Source organism: Rhinolophus sinicus, chromosome 17 (genome assembly GCF_057876585.1).
Source record: "Rhinolophus sinicus isolate RSI-liver-muscle chromosome 17, RSI-T2T, whole genome shotgun sequence".
NCBI classification, from domain to species: Eukaryota; Metazoa; Chordata; class Mammalia; order Chiroptera; family Rhinolophidae; genus Rhinolophus; species Rhinolophus sinicus.
Window position 1 is genome coordinate 188946523 of NC_142517.1, and position 14574 is coordinate 188961096.

Consider the following 14574-nt stretch of genomic DNA (forward strand, 5'->3'; position numbering starts at 1 on the left):
CAAGGAATTTCAAGAAGGAAAAAGAGGGTCAACACCCTCTTCAAATGCAGTAGAGAAGTCAAAGGATACGAGGAAGACTCTCATGAGGCCTGAAAAGTGCCTGCTGGATTTGGCAAATGGGAATTCATGAGTGACCTTGGACAGAATAGTTTCAGGGGGGAGAGGGAAGCCAGACTGCAGAAGAGAGAAGTGGATTACTCTTGTAAGAAGCTAACTTTAAAGGAAAGGAGAGAAACTAGGCCTAGCTAAAGAACTAAGAAATGACTCTTTTCTTAAAGATGGGAGAGCCTTGGGCATATTTATGAAGAAGCTAGTACAGAAGCAGAAGCTGCAGGATAACTGAGAGCCTGGCCCTGGACAGGTCTAAAGGAAATGGGATGTGGACCCAGCCGGAAGCTCTTTCAAATACACATATTTGTGCCCACACACCCACTCACCATCATCCCCCACCCCATACTTTTTAAATTTTCTGAAACGCTTCAAGTTTTTACTAAAATGTTAAAAGGTAATTATTGCTTTCTCCATTGTTCTCTCCAAATGTCAGCATATTAGGAATCAAAAGCTACAAACGGACTGAAGGTTATCTGACTTAGCAACCCTTTGGTAAACAGGATCGTGGCTGCAGGAGGGTGCTTTCGGTTTTCTGATGAGGCTGCTGTGTTTCGGATTTTCTGTCCATTAAGTGACCTCCCTACACTGCAGGCCTATTCATTATCAGGTCTGACAGCATTTCTCCAGCAGGCCAGCCCTGCTCACACCAGTGCTAGTTCATCTGGTCAGTGCTGACACCAGAGCCAAAGACCAAACATGATAAGGAGAATCTACTCCATACCTCACTCACCCATCAAGACAAACCACATCACTGGCAGGTAGCACTTTCCAGTTATCTGACACCAAAGAACAATGAAGAAACCGGCTAAAGGATCAGGAAAACCAACTAGCACAATCATTTCTAGTGCCAACATTTTCTATGTTATCTTTAGAGTTGCCTGACACACCGAGAAGGTAACTTAGGCTTCATTATAGATTGCTCTAATGAAAAAGGTAGAAACGATAAAAATTAAAAAGGAAAAAGATCATGTATGATTCAGAGCCCTTATATTATGCAGCTGGTACTTGAGGTTAAAAATGCAGAGATAATTGCCTAAGAAATCAAAGGCTGGAGTCCTTATAAAAAAGGTAGGGGGTCCTCATTCCATTTGGTACCAGGACACGGAGTCAAATACATCAAGACTCATTTAACCTGACTAATTTCTGAGGACTTCCACTCAGTTCCCCCTAAGCCCTATGCTCATGAAAGAAAAGGAACTAAGTCAGGCTCTGAAGTAGGTGGACCCTTTGCAGGATTTTGATTGACTTCCTAATATCGCCATTTCCCTGAGGCTCAGTTCTTAAAGCTAGCTGCACAACTGGCATTTAAAAATCCAATGATAAAAATTAAAAAAAGAAAGTTTGTAATGGAAATATGTCAGCATATGTAATAGGCCTTAAAGACCTCTCTCTCTCTCTTTCTCTCTCTGTCACACACACACACACACACACTCACACACACACACACACACACACACAGAATCTAAAAGATAACACAACACCAAAGGACACCTCCAATTTTGATTCTAAATCATAAGGGTCTATAGGGAGAATATGGATAGAGGTGCATAAGGAATGATATAAAAAGGAAAACCATTTATTCATGTATTATTACTGTGTTTTCGAAGAATATGTGCTCCAGGGGACGTAATTTGTACTGAGCTGAGAGACCCTTAGTGTCTTTCCTTGGGAGGGCACATGTACCCACTCGGAAATGAGCAAAAAGCACTGTGAAGCACCCAGAGGGAGACGCAATTTGGTGTTCTTGATATGAGCTGCAAACTCTTCCTGAAATAGTTACATTAGGCTGGATGTGGACGGGACTTGTACGTCCAGCCATGCTCCCAGCTAATGGAAAAACAATTTTAAATCAAAGGCAGATATTTCGATAGCAACTCATATGGAAGAAACAAACTTCAATCATTTCTCTAGACACCTCATTTTGCTCATCTCATTGGCTGAAACAGTGGTAAAATTGCATCAGATATTACATCTTGGCAGATAGTTATGGGAAATAAGGGTCTCTTTTACCTGCTTATTCAGAAATTGTGCCTAAGTTTCTTAGCAACAATCTCCCTGGAGTAGAAATACTTGGAAAGCAATTTTGGTTGTGATTATTCTGGGGTCTGATTATAAAAGTGGCAGATTAATATCACAGTTATTATAGATCCCAGCTCAAATTCTTATGGTACTTTTTAACAGTTCCAAGGATATAACACTTTCCTGCAATAAGTTGTTTTTTTTTTTTTATCTCTTAGAAAAGTATTTTAGATAATTAATGTATATTTCATTTAATCTCAGAATAAGATAAAATCACTTTCTAACTTTCTGAAGAATTTCTCGGTAAATAAAAGCTATGTGTACATTATAGTAAAATTAATATATAATTTGCTGGAGTTCCTTTTTCAAAGTTTATTACTTACTTAGTTTTGAAGGACACTGTCTTTTGCGACAGTCTGTTGGTCCCTTTATTTATATATATATATCCTAAACTCTATATATATAGTTGAATGAGATCGCTAGAAAAAATGAAGGGGAAGGAGCTATTAGATCAGGGGGTGAATTGACTTGAAAACCTTATGCTAGAAATCATCCAAGGGAAAAAGAATTCTTGAGAATGAGAATGGTTGCTTTCCAAAACTATCAAAACATCCTGTGTTTTAGTAGTTTCTGAGTCCTGATAGCTTCACGCAGCTAATCTGTTGAGACTAAAGCCCCAATTGCAGCTAATGACACTTTTAATTAGCTAACTTGAAAACTAGCCATTGAAAACTAGCCACAAAGTCTGGCTAACAGTAAATCTTACAGAGAACATAAAGAGTTGTATTCATTTATTGAGCTTAAAGAACTGTTATCTATACACTTGAAGTGCTAATAGTTACTAGTCTTTAAGGAGACTAATTTAGTGATAATGTTGTTGCTAAAATGAACTTGTTCTTCTAAAATTCAATATTAACCAGACTTCGTTGGCTAATAACCGTACATTTAGAGCTCCGATTTCAGTTATAAGATATTCCTCATATGCAGCTCAGAGCCACAGCAAGTCTAGCCTGTGTAGATTGTGCGTTTTAAGAGCTAGGCTGCCCTAAAAGATGTGCTCTGCATAAGCCAGCCTCCCAAATTAAGTACATTCAATTCGCAACAGCATGCAATCTTTTCTCTCTGTAACAGAAAATCCCTCCACTTAATATGTCTGACTTTTGGGGGGACGGGAAAGTAGGGGGAGAAGAAAAGGTGTTGTTGCTCTGAAATGATCTTTCCCGGCTCATTTATTATTAGCTCATGCAATCTTTTGTTGGGTACACTGAATAATATCCCATTTACTTCTAAGATCAATGGTATGTAAGTGTGCTCACACATCAAAACACCATTTTGCTCAGTGATTTCACAATGCTTTAAACAGATAGTTACTGGCATAAAAAGACACAATATACTAAGTGAAATGATTGGGTTTAAAGTAGAAAGTACAGTACGAAACCATTTTTACATAGAAAAAAGTAAACTCAGAGGAAAAAAGTCTGGAAGGATACGCTTCAGAATGGTAGAATGATGGGTAGTTTTCTTATTTATTTATTTATTTTTCCAAGTCAAGTTGTTGTCCTTTCAGTCTTAGTTGTGGAGGGCACAGCTCAGCTCCAGATCCAGTTGCCATTGCTAGTTGCAGGGGGCGCAGCCCACCATCCCTTGCGGGAGTCAAACCAGCAACCTTGTGGTTGAGAGCCCGCGCTCCAACCAACAACTGAGCCATCCGGGAGGCAGCTCAGCTCAAGGTGCCATGTTCAATCTTAGTTGCAGGGGGCGCAGCCCACCATCCCTTGCGGGACTTGAGGAATTGAACTGGCAACCTTGTGGTTGAGAGCCCACTGGCCCATGTGGGAATTGAACCGGCAGCCTTCGGAGTTAGGAGCATGGAGGAGCTCTAACCGCCTGAGCCACCAGGCCGGCCTAGTTTTCTTATTTTTGTTTTCTATGATGAATAATATTTTTTTAATAAGAAAAAATTAATTGTGACCAAAATAAGTGGGTAGAATCTTGGTAACAGTACTGTATTCATTTAATTAATTTGTTCAACAACTATTTATTAGCCCCCCACTATATGTCAGGTATGGTTCTAGGCCCTGGGGATACAGCAATGAACAAAACAGATAAAAAGCCATGTCCTTTTGTAGCTTACATCTAATGGGAGAGGAGGGCCGCTGCACATGGCTGTTTAAGTGGAGCAAAGCACAGCCTCCATATCTACACATGAAGGCCTAAGAGAGGGAGATAGACAAAATAAAATACCATGGTATGTGGTGATCAGCAGAGAAAGAAATAAGCACAGGAAGCATGTGACCATGGTTGCAATTTTTAAAAAATTTGTTCATGTTTTTTCAGATTAATGTCACTATTTTTTAAATTTTATTTTTAAATTATAGTTGACATACAATATTATATGATTAGACATTTATATACCTTACAGAGTGACCACGCCGATAAGTCTAGTACCCATTTGACACCACACGTATTTATTACCATATTATTGACTATATTCCTTACGCTATGCTGTATTCTACATCCCTGTGACTATTCAATGGTTGTGACATCAAATAGAGGGATCAAGGATGCTTCATTAAGGGACCGTTACATAAAGACATCAAGAGGGTAAGGAAGCAAGCTGTAGTTATCTGAGGAAAGAAAACACCAGTATAGACACTCCTGTAGAAGCCTGCCTGGTGTGCTTGACGAAAAGGCCGGTGTGACTAGGACAGAGTAAGTGAGGGTGGAAAGCGGTGGGAGAAGAGGGCAGAGAGCTAAGGCGGGTGAGACCATATATGGCACTGGCTTTTCCTTGGAGCAAGAAGTGAAGCTATTAGTTTGGATCAGGGGTGACGTCATCTAATCGACTCGTTAACTCCAGTTGTCGTCTTAAGAACAGACTGAATGGGAAGATCAGTTACTGCAATAATTCCGAGGAAAGATTATAATTCAGGGGAAAGACAGTGACTTGGACACAGGTAGTAGCAGTGGAAGTGGTGACAAGTGGATGTATTTTGAAGGTGAAGCTGACAGGATTGGCTGATGGATTGGAGGTGGAATGAGAGAGAAAGGTGTTTGCTCTGAACAACAGGCTGGACGGAGGGGCCATGAAGCCAGATGGGGAAGTCTACAGGAGGAACGGTTTGCAATGGGAGTGGGGGCAGGGATATCAGGAGCTCAGTTTTGGACACATTAAGTTTGAGATGCTATCAGGCATCCAAAGGACATTTCAGCCTTTGAACTTAGCCTCCCTCCAGTGAACTCACTAGAACGACAGCCCGCCCTGGGGTAACAAGGGCAGGACTACATAGGGGATCTTGGTAAATCAGGTGACATTAATGGGACCCCTCTAAGAACTTTGCAAACTGCTAAATTTTGCTTGAAGGAAGAGGCAGCAATGAGAGTCTGACTCTGTCTCTCTCTCTCACTCCCTCACCATGATAAATAATGTTAATAAAAATGACAATCTTTATGACACGAATTTCTCATTGTTCAGTAAAGCTGATATTTCACTGAGAACTAATACTGGATATAATTTCAAATAAAATGTGAAACCAAAGGCAGGAAAAGGCGGTTTCGAATGTAGAAGAATCACTTTTCATATTCTCTTGAGACTCCCAAGTTAATCTGTTAAATTGCTTCAGCGTGGTCTTAGCCAAGGACTAAACTTGACAAAAGAAGGACCAATGTACCCCCCTAAACTGACACAATTCTGCTCTAGGCAACTGGGAGAATAGGCTTAATATTGCCTATTGGCCTCAAGTAGTATTGGAGAGAAACCAGTTTTAAATTTATATCACAATAGAAACTTTGGATTCACCAGGCACCCCAAATCACATTTTGATGATAGAGAATGGGAAACACTCAAGCATCCACATTAATTTCTAGAATGTTTTTCCCTGGACTGGATGATTTTACTTCACTCAGAAGAGAAAATATGACTTAAATCAGGATTTCTGAAATGCTAGTCTAAACAGCTGCTATCGGTCTGCTGATGTTTTTAGCAGTCCAAGGTAAAATGAGAAAAGAATACTAGAATGAGTTTTAAATCTATTTGATTTTTAAAACCTGTTTGATTTCAGAGGCTGTTTGCCTATTTTTTTAGTGTTACTATGTTCTTTTATGAAATGATGGTGAGAAACAGGTGGTAATGTTTAAGTTTGTTTTGGCTAACGACATCTTTAAGACAACCCTATAGATATCTCCACATTTCTGTTTTAAATTTACAGGTCTGTGAAATGGAAAGGTCTGGTAAATATCGACCTAGAGAAAATGAACTCTTAGCGCTAAGCCAATTGTCATGCCTTGCTCTCCAAAGCTGACTGAGCTGGTAGCGAGTACAGGAGTAATCACACCATCCCACTCATGGGACAATACTATCTGCCACCTCCCTTCCTTCACACACTCCTAGATAACCTCAATCAGGAGAAGTAAAAGTTATTCCTCTGCAAACCACCATCACCAATAGCAGCCATGCTGGGGAAAGCAGCAGTAATCTGAGCATTTGAAAACCTGGTTCTAAGGGTGGACTCTACTATTTACCAGCTTTGTCACCTCAGGCAAGTCACGTTGCATCTCAGAGTCACAGTTCTTTCTCTTTCCAAACACCATCTGTCTACCTATCTAAATGCTGTTGTAAAGAACAAATAGTATATTTATGGGAAAGTACTTTTTAATTGATAAAATCATAATTATCTTACATGGGCAGAAGTATCAACATAAATAAATGAAATATGCTGGGTGTAGGAAAAACAGGGCAGCAGTGTATTACATACCAAAAGGCACTGGGGTTTGGGGAGACAACAGGAGCAGCAGAGACTATAACAAAGCAGAGCGTCCAGCATCTAAAGCTGATTGCTGCTCTCCAGGAATGAGGGAAGCCCTGTACAAGCAGAACTTCTGATTTCCTAAGAGAAACGAGAAAGCTAGCTTCATTTTGCATGTGCATGAAAACTACCTATTATTATTATTAAAATCTCAGCAACTGTTTCAACAACTTTAAAACCTGGTGGGGCCCATCTCTGAAAGGCCAAACATGTCTGAGGGCCAAATTTGGCCCTGAGGTGCCCGTTTGTGGCTTCTGATTTACACCTATTTCCTACTGTTCCTGTGTTTAGCGGGAGACATGTAGGGCTGAGGCCCCTACCATCTCTTCTTAGGGTCCTTCCCAAAGACTTCCCTAATGGCTACTGATCCGGATGTGTCCTGACAGCGCTAAGATTTTCTGCGGCGTTCTTCATGCACCTTCACGTGTGGACACTGTAAATAATTCTTCTCGTAAAAAGTTAACTAGGCCTTGAACCAATCCAGCAGGGTCGCCATCTGGTAGTCCTCAGAAACAGTGAATTGTCAGCACTGTAAACATTTTAGACTTCATGGAAGACACTGACTTTTTCTAAATTAATCACCTCTGCCAGTCAAGATTTGCAATATGGGTTCAAGAACATGGCGTTCATTTAACAACAATAACAAAAAACAGTGAGGATGAAAACCGGACGGTCATCCTAATGAAAGGCCTAAAAGCAAACTGTGACTTCCCTAATAAGGCGACGACCAAAGTTGGCTCCCTGGCGGTCGAGCGCCAATACGATTAATCAGTCTGTTTTCAGTTTTCTCACGACAGCAATATTAACAGTTTGCTTTATTCTGTTTATATGGTGCTGACAAGTCTTCAGCATGTTGGGCCTACTTGCTGGAGATTAATGGCTACTCTTATACTGAGGTAAAAACCAGGCAAGGAGAGAATGCCTTTTACTACTAGATAAGAACTGGATTCTCTTTGCTCTTTTTTGTTCCTCTGCTGCCTATCAACTCTTCCCTCTTTGAATTCTATCAAGGATGTGTAAGATTAGTTGTGTCCGGCAGGTTCTTCTGTTTAAACTTCCCCGCTTTTGTTGTATACCCAGGTGAAACAAAGGGAAATTTGGATATTGCTTTCGGATAAGCTTCTCTCTAAAGGTACTGCTGGCTAATTTTGTTTTTAAAAAGAGAGATTCCATGTAAAAGTGAAAGATAGGTAAGAGATGGCCTCTGCTGACAGGACGTTAGCATATTAGGTAGGCAATGGTTCTCCTTTGTATCTAGGGTTATTTTTATAGACACTGAGGAAGGCAGAATTAATACTAAGTATGGCCCAGCTGTAAGAAATACAGACATCCCGGAAATATCTTTGCATCTTTTACTAAATAGTCACATTTCAAAATAAATAAAAAACATTTGCAGTAACAAGCCCTCGCTGCCCCCCCCCCCAAAACAATCTGTACGAGTAATGCTTGTTACTGATGCACTTTGCTGTGTGTTTGGAAACACATGGTAACCTCAAGCATTATTTTAACAGCATGTAAGTACAGAGGAACTGAAATAATAATATTAATTGCTTTTGTTTGGAAGTGCAAGATATTTGAGACAGTACAGCAATATACCGGACTAGATTCGGGGAAGATATTGAATTCCACACTTGTAATTTAAAAATTTGTCTCATGTGAAGGTTCAGTTGGAGATGGAAGAAACTGAAGTGAGAGACAGACTAGTTAGAAGGATACTGCAATATTCTGAGACTCTGAACCAGGATGGTGCATTGGAAGTGAAAAGGAAAGATTTGAGACTTATCCCAGAAACTGAACCAGCTAAATCTTTTTTAACTGATGAGATTTGTTCTTCAGTTCATCTGATCATTCATTCAACAACTATTTTTGAGAGTTTCAAATAGCTCAGAAACTGCTAAGTGACATATAGGGAAGTAAGAAAAAGAATTTGAAGATGACTCCTTGCTCAAAATTGGGCTACTAGCCATCGTTCAGTGTTCTAGAGTGACACTGTACTAGACATTCCTTCCATCTATCCATCCGATAGTTCTTAAGCACTTCCCTGTGCCAGACACTTAGTACATAAGGGTCATGAATAAGTCCAGAGAAGGAAAATGAAGGGAAAGAAACTACGACTGCTGCCTTCCTTCTCACAGCCCTGGGAATGCCTTCTTCGTAGAGCTTCCATTCCTTTCCTGGTGGTCTGGCCATAGGCGCAGTACGTGGTGGTAAACCACCAGACTGCGGGGACAGCATAGGGATTCTTAGTCACCCGTATGAAGGGAGCAACCCTTAATTTCTAAATGTGTGCCCTGATTTGGCATGTTTGACCAAAGCAAAACAGTATTTCAGAAAGGTATCTAACATGATTGCCATGTGTAGATTTTTATATCATCTAAAAATATAGCACAAGAGAAACCAGCTTTGAGCAAAGCCAAAAGATACTGAAAATAATAGAACAAACATACTTTGAACATTAAAAATCTCATAATCTAGTTTAGTTGATAAATTAATTTGAGACATGTAATTCTATTGCCTTTCAGGGAAAGCCCTGATCTTTTAAAATTAAGATTTGCCTAGGCTGTATAAGAATATAAATCCTGACCATTTTCTAGTGCTTTCTGAAAAACAACTAGGTAATAGAATGACTACCATGGAGAAGTATTTTGCTTTATGGCAGCTGCCTTTTCATTATTATTTTATGAGAGCTTGTCTAGATATTATGTATTCTTCACTATCTACATTTAATTCTTTTAAAAAATGTCTTCTTCAGATGCCTGGGGTTATATCAGTTTCTTTGGATCTCAAATAGCAAACTATATCACTTTAATTCTTTCCAAAGGTTCGTATACATGTAGGCTTATCTCCAAAATCCATGACTAATGTATGTTTTTGGTCATTTCTATTAAAAAAAAATTAAAAGGTATTTTTAGGGACTTATGAACACCATCAACAATTATTTCAAGTATAAGCTAGTTCATATATGCCAAGAGCGAGAATTCAAATGCCAATAAAATCTAACTGTAAAAGAAGGAATTTGATGAGCACAGGCACATTTTCACTTCAGTTTTATTTTGAGGATCTGAGCCTGGTATGGACTTGTGTGTTCTATGACTTACTTCTGAGATAACTAAGCTATAAAAAGGCAGCCCGTACCGATGGTAACAGAAAAGGCAGAATCCTGGGCCTGCGCATTTTAATCCCAGCTCTACAGCCTGCATCACTTACCACGGTTGTTTCTCTACGGAAAATAAGATTTGAATAACTATCTAGTTATTATTTCCCACTGAAAAAGGTTTTTAAGTTTGAAATATTTCAAACATGCTTATTTTTACTGACGATAAATAGGAACTGAAATTCGGAAAAGGGTAAAACACCACAGAAGTGGTCAGTGAAGACATTGCCACCATTATTACCGCAACCTAGAGGGAAGAGACGTCTTCACTGTCTTGGGAACTTGATCTATGGGTTAAAAGCCTGCAGTTATGCTGAGATATTGGTTTCATTTTGCTTGGCTCACCCTGATAGAGGACCTCGGAGGAAACAGGCAAAGATGAGCCCAGAGGGAGAACCACAGAATTTGAGACGGTCTACACTGGAAAGGCCCTTGGAGATCATGTAACCACCCTCTCAGAGCGGGAAAGAAAAGCAAACTGGAGCCATTTGACAGTTATGACTCTTACCTGCGGCGCAAATCCTCCGCCACCGCTGCCCGGCAGCTGAACAAATAGGCTCGCAGCGATTTGAGCCGCTGCCGCAGCCGGACCACGGTGGCCAGCGGCTCGGCGTGTCGGTACAGCATGGGGTTGTCCTGCTGGATATCAATCAGCGGCTCTTCATACACGTACTCCAGAAACTCTTTGGCCTGCTTAGACACCTGCAAAAAGGCATCCTCCGTCAGTGCTGGTGAACCCTCCAGCTTGCCACACCTCCTCAAACTAGGAACCAGAGCTTACATAGCAAAGTCATATTCTTGTCTGAACACAGCCAAATGGAAAAGCCCATAATTTTTAAAAAAAATATCAATTTTGGCTTCTCTTTCTTCCAGAAACCCAACTGTAATCTTGGCATCAAAAGGAATTCATTAATTCTGTTTCCTGATTACATGATAACATGAATCTACACCTGTGATGAAATGACACAAAACTATGTAGACCCAGTGTACCAATGTCAATGTTTTTTATATTATACTATAGTTATTTAAGATGTAACCAACTGGGGAAACCGGGTGGGGGTATACAGAGTTGCATAGATAGTACACATTGTACTATCTATGCAACTTTCTGTGAATCTATAATTATTTCAAAATAAAGAGAAAAGAATTCACGAACACTCACTCTGATTTTAAAGACTACATACATATATGCCTATATGTATGTATCTCCTATAACATTTTTTATAAGTAGCCACTTTCAGGAAAAATAGGTAAGCCATGCACATAGTACAAAATTCAAAAGGTATAAAAGGATATTTTTTAAAAGAAAAAAGTGAATATTGTATGCAGAATAATTACAATGCATAGAAAACAGGTTCAAACACATACTTTAGTGAGCAGGAAGGAGTTGTTCTTATTAGACTTCATCTAATGCTATATCCACCTCTGGCAGTAAATGATGAGACTATGAAAGTTGGTTGTAAAATGTCATTGTCATCAATAGAAATAAATAGCAGAAACACAATGCATCCAAGAGACAGAGGGAGTTGCTTAAATAGTGTATATCACGTGGGTATTTGGGAGAATCTTTACATACCAGTTCACTGATACTGAGACATGGATTGGCTAGTGATACATAAGAGTTGGCTCAGTTTCTATTTATGGAACGTAACACCTCTCCACAAGGTTTCCACCAAAACCTCTCTAGTCCTGGGAGTAAATCTGCTTATTAAAAAGAAAATTGAAAATCCACAGTTTCACACTCTATGCTAGAAGCTTATTAATGAAGTTAAATAGGATACAGTCCCTACTTTCAAGGGATTCACTGTTTAGTATCACAGACAAATATTTAAAACAAAAACACACATGTAGCACATAGCCTGTCATGTACCAGAAAAGAAATATGGATGAGGTCCACGAGTAGCTTAAAGGAAGAAGAAATCAACTGTGCTGGAGGAAAGGAGCTAGAAGTCAGGGCAGGCCTGGTAAAGCAGGTGACACTGGCTCGCGGTAGATAAGTAGAAATTCACTGGGTGGGCCAGGATGGGACAGAGGAAAGTACAACAAGCAGACACAGCCATGAAAACCCATCCATGTGTACATGTGATACCTAAATATATGGCTAGTGTGTGTTGATTAAAAACACGTTTAAGGGTGGCTGGTTAGCTCAGTTGGTTAGAGCGTGATGCTAACAACACCAAGGTTACCCGTTCGACCTCCACATGGGCCACTGTGAGCTGCGCCCTCCTTAAAATAACAAACAAAAAACCCCCCATGTTTATGAAGTTCAATATTGTCATTTTCTTTTATTGTAAAACTCATACAAAAGTTTGTTCCTTATATAGATGCAAAAATGCATCAGTATTTTTTTTTTTCTAATAGAAGTCTCACTTTTTTTTTTCTCATAAAAAATTTTTGAGGTTATCTGTTGTGTTGTGTGATCCTTTGGGGGTCCTAGAGAGTTAGAGTTAGAGATAATGAAGTTTACAGTCTCTGCAAATCCAGCTCACAAAGAAGCACCTAGAGTTCACCAAAACCTTTGACGATTTTACCAGACTGGAAATAGCCGTTGGTAGGGCTAAATAATGCCTCCCTTTGAGGCATAGAGACACAGGTACACGCCAGAGCATTTTGGTGTTCAGTGGAGAATAAAACAGGCATGGCCCTGTTCGCATGCCGCTCATGGTTTAGTGGGGAAAGGCAGAATTGGGTTCAAATATTGTCTTCTTCATGGTTCAACATTTGCTACATTAAAATATCTTAAACAAGGAAAAACCGGATGGTGTTCTGGGAAACGAAGTACAATCCACTTGAAACTGTTGCTGAAAAATGATGTATTGTACGATTCAATTAGTCTTTCTGGCTCTCTTGAGCAGTGTTTATACTGAGTCAGGGCCCTGCTGAATTGGGTTAACAATACTACCTTTTAGTAGGTGAACAGAAGGACAAAGGGCACTGGCCAGTCTCCCAGGCCTTAAAAGGCTTCTCTCTTCAGGTGGCACTTAAGCCCAAAAAGGGGGGAAAAAAGTATTCTACAGAGACAGTAAAAGCAGTAAAACAAATGGGACAGCAGCTACTGACATCAGCATTCATAAACTGAAATTACTAAAGACAAAAACAGCTAGTTTCAATAACATCTAAGGCACTGCTTCACAGAGTTATTAGCTAGTATTAAGAATACAGAGCATATTGTGACCATGGCTGCCTGAATATGTGAACAAATCCCAGCCACGCTGAGCCATTTTTGGCAGCCAGGCTGAGCATATGCGTGTTGCTGAGAATCAACCACTTAGACACTGGTGAGGAAATTTTTGAGAGAACTCAAAATTCAGCATGAAATGATATTTTTGCAAAATAGAGCGCTGTATCCCCACTGATTTCCTAAGTTCTAAATGGCCCTCCATGCTGGTATGAGGATTCCACTTTCAAACTCAACTGTAATTTAAAAGCTTTTTAAAAAAGGGTATGTTTAAAAATCTATACAGTTACTTAGAGAAGGAAGCCAATGATAATCGTAGGTGATAAAGTTTATGTGAGAAGAAGTCTCTTTCTTGTTACTATAAATATTACATGAGTTATATGTAAACACCAGATATATTCCACCTAAGAGCGAAGAGCTACTGTCCTACTTCTTGCCAACCAAATTATGAAAAGCCTGGGTGCTGTTTCTGATATACATGAAAACTCAGCTCAGAGGTACAGATGCCTGAGCCCAGCACTCTTTTTAAAAAAAAAAAAATAAGTGGTTTTGGTTGGCATTCTTTTCCATGATCCCAATCCATTCACATTAAACATTTTTGCAGGGTTAATAGTTTATTTACCTATCGACCTATTACTATTTTACTAAATAATATTTAATGTTGATTAATAACATTAATATAAACTAAATTCTTTCCCTAGTGCTTTGATCTTATAAACAGAATAGTTTAAGCTCTAAGAACCCAGCTCTGTGACTGTGGCTTTGTTGCAGTTTGTGAACTGGTTCTCTCTTCCCAGCTCTGCAGTCTATATGACTTAAGACAGCTAAGAAAAAGTCCAGGTGGAAGTAGGTCTCTTCCCTGCCTCTCACTCATGAAGTGTTGGACAAAAGAGCACAATTGGACTATAGTTAGCCAAAAACTAATAATAATGACCAAATCAGCTACATACAGTTTATACATATGTATACATCTGTATTTGTATGAATAAACAAACATATTTGTCATTTGATTTGAACATTCAGCATCGTTGGTATAGATTTATGCTGGTAACAGACACCTCTTAGAAACAAAGTTCTTGACCATTCAGGTTTATGTAATAATGAGAGGTTCTGGAAGAGTGTCCTGGTATGTTCCTCACAGAAACAGTTCTGGCTAGGAAAGTAATGGAGCAAGGGGAGTGTTAACCATAGACGGCAACTTGGAGATAACGCGGTGGCAGTGGTGGTGGCGGTGGTGGTGGTGGTGGTGGTGGTGGTGGTGAGAACTTGTGTATTTGTTAAAGGAGGAAAATGTATCAGAATAAAAC

At 39.6% G+C, this 14574-nt stretch overlaps 1 protein-coding gene across 5 annotated transcripts in view; it reads right to left on the reverse strand.

The window, feature by feature from the left end:
- PLEKHM3 (pleckstrin homology domain containing M3) overlaps positions 1–14574 on the reverse strand; it is a 169240-nt gene that overhangs the window by 85616 nt on the left and 69050 nt on the right. For all 5 annotated transcript variants that reach the window (XM_019726927.3, XM_019726928.3, XM_074312178.2 and 2 more), the window contains exon 5: positions 10598–10791. In XM_019726927.3, the coding sequence (XP_019582486.3) occupies positions 10598–10791 (194 nt within the window). The remainder of the gene's footprint in view (positions 1–10597; positions 10792–14574) is intronic.